At 34.1% G+C, this 5,659-nt stretch overlaps 1 protein-coding gene across 1 annotated transcript; it reads right to left on the bottom strand.

The window, feature by feature from the left end:
• Positions 1–3,082: 3,082 nt before the first annotated feature.
• Positions 3,083–4,969, bottom strand: LOC140991857 (putative late blight resistance protein homolog R1B-16). The gene has a single exon (XM_073462017.1). It carries the CDS (start codon positions 4,967–4,969, stop codon positions 3,083–3,085), a length of 1,887 nt encoding a protein of 628 aa, XP_073318118.1.
• Positions 4,970–5,659: the final 690 nt, after the last annotated feature.

Below are 5,659 nucleotides of genomic sequence, written 5' to 3'. Positions count from 1 at the left end.
TATATATACACACCGTTTTGCACCAAAATTTACGCAATTGGTTGGTTTTGTATCCATTGACTTAAATAACAAATTATGACTCGCGTCCATTGAATCTTCCTTAGCTTCACAATAATAAAACACACATATTATTGGGTATATATAAAAATATATATAACATAAAAGATCATTAATTAAATCAATTATTTTTTATAAAAATATGATTTTTACATGGATTCTTAATTTTCTTGAGATATGGATATAACAGGCATGTTATGCACACTTGGCTAGTAAACTAAACTTGGTCTTCATTTAAATTTGGGTTAATCGTATGCACCACCTATGTCAAATCTCGATATTATCGAATATCTTCATAAAAAAAATGAAATAATAGATCATTTAATATAGGCCGTGGTGGAGACCGGGCTTTAGCCCAATGGTCTCACCCACGAGCTTAAGCTGGCTCCCTCCCCGGGTTCGATCCCTCTCTCCAGCGTGCGTTGTAATAAAAAATATATATATACAGGCCGTGGTGGAGCCGAATTGTTCCGATGGAGGGTCCAGACGTCGTCATGGCTGCGTCCTTCCGCTATGTTGTGTTTTACGCGAAATAAAAGATGTGTTGCTCAACTTAATTATGGTTGTATTTAGATATTTTATAATTAAAGAGTAATGCTATATGTACGACCAAATTAATACAACAATTCTTACAACACAAAAAATTCAATACAAAAATTTCATTTATCAAAATCTCACGATAAATTCAATACAAAATATCACGATATAATAATAAAATCTCACGATATAATAGCAGAATATCACGATATTATTGTTGTACGATATTTTGGTTGTAAATATAACATTATTCATAATTAAAAGGTGATCAGTTAGTGATTGGTGCAAATATTGAAATTATTAAAATATAATATAATTATAAATATTGGTACTCTATTAATTATTATAAAACTATGTTTATCATGAAATTAATATAACTATTTATCTTAATTTTACTTTTATAAGTAATATTTTATTTATTAAATAATTATTCATCAATAATTATTTTATTTTATTATATACTTTTATATTATTACTATGATACCCAAATAGTTCGGAGGGACTTTAGGGCATCCTTGGGAGATTGTGTTATGCCTTGAAAGCACTGTCACGAGTTATAAGATCGCTCGTGAGGGGTGTTCTGAAGTTCCTCTCCCGAACTATTTGGGTATCACTCTTGCTGCGAAGAGAGATTGAGATCGGCTGATTTTAGTATGCTTAATTATGTGCGAGGAATTGCCTTATTGAGTAATGGGAAGAAGGCTACTTCTCGAAATTTTAACAAACTCCGGTTCATTACAAGAATGATCAATGGAATGAACATTCTCATTCTAATGTCATACTTATGAACATTCTCATTCTCATAAGTTATCAAAGATGAAATTTATTCCGCTAACTTTCAAATTTTTGCAATTTCAGTCGATTTTGGCCGAACTGGAAATAGCTTATTTGACACTTGAAAGAAATCTTTTAAAATTATCCAATTTGGACTCCAAGTAATTTCCACCTATTCATTTTAAAAAAAAATAAAAATTCACATTATAAAAATATACAATTTGGAGGGAAAATAAAAATCACGTTATTTTTTCTTATTCCAAAATTTTTCCTAGGAAATTTATCCAATAAAACTTTTTTACGTGATTTTTTTTATTTATTATGAGCCTCACACGCATAAAATGGAAAAAATTTATTAAACAAGGTACTTAACAATTATAAATGTATAACTAATTGTAGTACGACAATATTTGACAAATAGCATGTACTAAAATGACAAATAATTCAAGAATTATAACGAAATATCACAAAACCATTGTAATTGTATCCATCAACAATCTGAAGGCCAAAATAAGAATCCCACCAGCATAGGAAGAACACAAACTGAGTTCTTCCCAAGTATCCACTAACCATAAAACACAAAATGCTTCCAAAGTATTCATTTGGCCATAATCAAGTGCTAAGTAATCAAGCCATCTAATTTGAATTCAAAGCCACCTAAATTTGAATTCAAAGAACACCATTTTTGAATTATAAACACATGTCTTGATTAGTCAAAAAATGTTAGGTTTTATTATTATTTTTCTCCTTAAGCTTCACTTATAAATACCCATTCATTCTTCATTCCAAAATCACACCAAAACACAAAATCCTCTCATCTACAATCATAAGTGTAGAAGTGAGACAAATGATTTAGTGTGAGATTTCTTAAGAAGTGTTTATCCTTGGAAGGAATAGGATTAGTGGAGAGAAAATGAGTGTTAAAATCAGAGTGTTCTGAGTGAAATACTTTATATTCTCAATTCTCTTGTCTTCTTTGTTATTAATAAAGAAGTGATCTCTTTGACAGGTTTAGAGTGGACGTAGCCCAATCTTGGGGTGAACCACTATAAATATTGCCTTCTTTCCTGTATTCTTCTTGTTTTCAATCGGAGATGGCAGATGTTAGGATGGAAAGCCTCACATGTTGGATCAATTTTTAGTTATATAAGCTTATATATGAATAATTATACGTTTTTTTTTATTGTCTTTTAAGTTAAGGCAAAAAATAAAGTGATCTGTTAAAATTTTGGCTATTGAGCTTTAATCTATCTAATAGATTGCTATCAAAAAATAATTAAAGAATAAAATATTCCATTCATATGTAAATATAAAGTGCTCAATTTTATTCCGTGTTTCTGGATAAAGTGAGTTAAATTACATTACTTATTTTCTATCAAAGTCGAAATTTCATTTTTAAATAACATATGACATGAAACATGATAAAGGGTTCACATAGGATCATAAATAAAACCAAATTGATGAAAGCAGTTCCAGAACGTAAAAATTCCTATATTTGTTGCAAGTCTTCTGATATAATTATGGTAAATGTCTTTGTTCATCTATTTGGACAAAATTTGGTCCAAATAAATCTGACCTTAAAAGCTAACATTAATCATATGGACAGAAGAAGAGAAGGATTCTAGTAAATTTTAGTTAACAGAAATAGTGCATATAAGTTTGAAATGAAAATGTTTACAAGTAATAGACAACTGAACAATGAATCATAATGGTTTTATGCAGGAAGGCGATATTCTTCCCACCTCGTATGCTTGTTCACGACAAATTCAAATCCAAAGTCAGACTTGTTATCATTAGAATCATGAACAAGAACTTGAAATGCATCGTTTCCATATTCATGCTGCTGCTCTTGAATTCTTTTTGCTGAATTGATCAATGAATCCTTACTGTTGAATAACTCAATGAGTTGAAGTGAATCTATCTCTCCTACGCCACAAGGGATCTCATCGATCGAATATACTTCCCAAGGAATCAAGCTTTCGAGGCTTGGGAAGTGCTCTTTCTCCGCTTCCCAACTAACAAGATAATTTAAGGAAGAATAGAAGTACTTGAGACGAAGAAATTGGCCTTCTGAAGGTGTCCATTTGGAACGTCGGGTACCTTTAATGTTGGTCATCTTGAGCACTTGAAGATTTGGGAGTGACCCAATTATGGTCATGTTTTCCCAAAGAAAAGGAACTCCTCGTAGAGTCAACTTCTTCAAACTGGTTGGAAAGGCATAGTTCCATGTCACAGGGGGGTTAGGCAAGTACTCCACTGAAACTTCTAAATCTTCAAGATTTCTTAGATGGAAAAGATTGTGGAGATTAAAATAATCCCAATCATGATGTTTCATACGAAACAAAACTTCCAACTTTCTAAGATTCGCAAGAATTTGAAGGACCTCTCCAGTAAATCTGAAATCAACCACTGTCTCAAGTGTTCGTAGATCACTTTCGTCATTAATTCCTACGTTAGAGGGATATGATAAACGAAAATGCCTGCCCATGATCAAATGCCTTAACTTGGGCATGCCCCAAATTTCATAGGGCACTGGCAATAAACGACTCCATCCGAGGTAAGATACACAAGCAATTATAGTCTCGAGATTGGGAAGTTTGGATATTGAGGTAGGAAATCCACAGGGGGATGATTCCTTGTTCAAGGGAAAGGCAATATATTTTAAATTGACAAGTTTTGGGATTACATCTAAGAAACTCCGCCAATCTACATCGGGGGCGTCCAAGATATTAAGGCGCCTACAATATAGAGACAGTCTTAATTTTAGATATCTATTGGAGAAAAGTAGAGCTGAACGTAGACTTGGATCATGTATTTGGCATTCTTGATAACTCGAAGTGTAAAGAAAACTGAGGCGAAAACTTGGATTCTCCATGTCGATTTCTCTAGAATTCCTTTTGGATGAGAATTGATAAAGAAACCTCTGTTCTTCAGCTTTTGTTAGACAGATCTCCCTCAACAAATCGTGAATTCCAACAGTTTTAAGCTTCCCGTCCGGCTTTTTCTTGCTTACCAAGATCAAACTTCTATTCACAAGATCATCCAAATACTCCTCCCCCACATCTTCCAAGCATTTAGACTGATCACCTGGTTTAATAAATCCCTCTGCTACCCACAATTTGACTAGCTTAGAAACGTCAATTTTAGAATCCTCTGGAAAAGCTGCAAAATAGAGAAAACATGGCTTCAATCGAAGAGGTAACTGATCATAACTCAAGCATAATATCTTTGAGCAATGTTGTGTGATTGTGGGTTCTGTTGAACTTATATTTTCCAAAACATTGTCCCACAGATCCTCTCTGATCATGTTTCCAAGAGAATGAAGTAGTCCTGCAACCACCATTATCGTGAGTGGAAGTCCCCCACATTTTCTTGCAATCTTTTTCCCAATTTCCACCAGTTGGAGAGGACAAGATTCTTGTTCAAAAACCTTTTTCTGAAGTAATTTCCAGCTTTGATCTTCATTCAAAAATTTCATTTGGTGAAGCAGATTACCCGAAGTTCCTGCGTAAACACCAACTTCTAACAACCTCGTAGTTAACAAGATCCGACTTCCACTACCATTGTCAAGAAATATCATCTTCAAATCATCCCAAGCCATGGTACTTCATATATCATCTATCACAATGAGATACCGCCGACCCATAAGATTTTGGTAGACAAGTTTTGCCAAGTTGGCTTCGCTCTCATGATATTGTCTATCACAATCAATGGTGGATCTACTGAAGGATTGAAGAAGCTCCGCAAGAATCTCTCTTCTTCGATACTCTATAGACACCGTAGTCCACGCGCAAATGTCAAAATACTCAGCAAGAAGTGAATCCTCGTAAGCTCTTCTAGCTAGAGTGGTCTTCCCGATTCCTCCCATCCCAACAATTGGGATAATTTGGAGCTTAGATGAATCGTCGTATACCCTTTATTTGATCACATCCAAGTCATCTTCGAATCCCACAACCATGTTTTTTACAGTGATCTCGGATGTGGATGAATGGTCAACAGGAGAAGCATAAGTAGTTGCTCGAAGATCTTTCATATCATTCTTCTTGATCTTCATCGCATCTTCCCAGATAAAACTAATCCTTTCCAGCGCCATGTTCAGGTCTTGATCCAAGGGCACAGCATCGCAATTAGCCTTTGAAGAACTAGGATTATAGTCGCTTCTTGATATCAAACACAGATACGAATCTATGAAATCTTGTGCTTCGTATGAAGCTTTAGTGATCCCACTTCCCAAACTGATACAATCAAGCCTTCCATGATACTTATCTGAATAATCTTCGAGGAAAGAGAT

This window comes from Primulina huaijiensis, chromosome 13 (genome assembly GCF_012295235.1).
Source record: "Primulina huaijiensis isolate GDHJ02 chromosome 13, ASM1229523v2, whole genome shotgun sequence".
NCBI lineage: Eukaryota > Viridiplantae > Streptophyta > Magnoliopsida > Lamiales > Gesneriaceae > Primulina > Primulina huaijiensis.
Note: the sequence above shows the minus strand (reverse complement) of the source record. Positions and strands in the feature narration are given on the sequence as shown.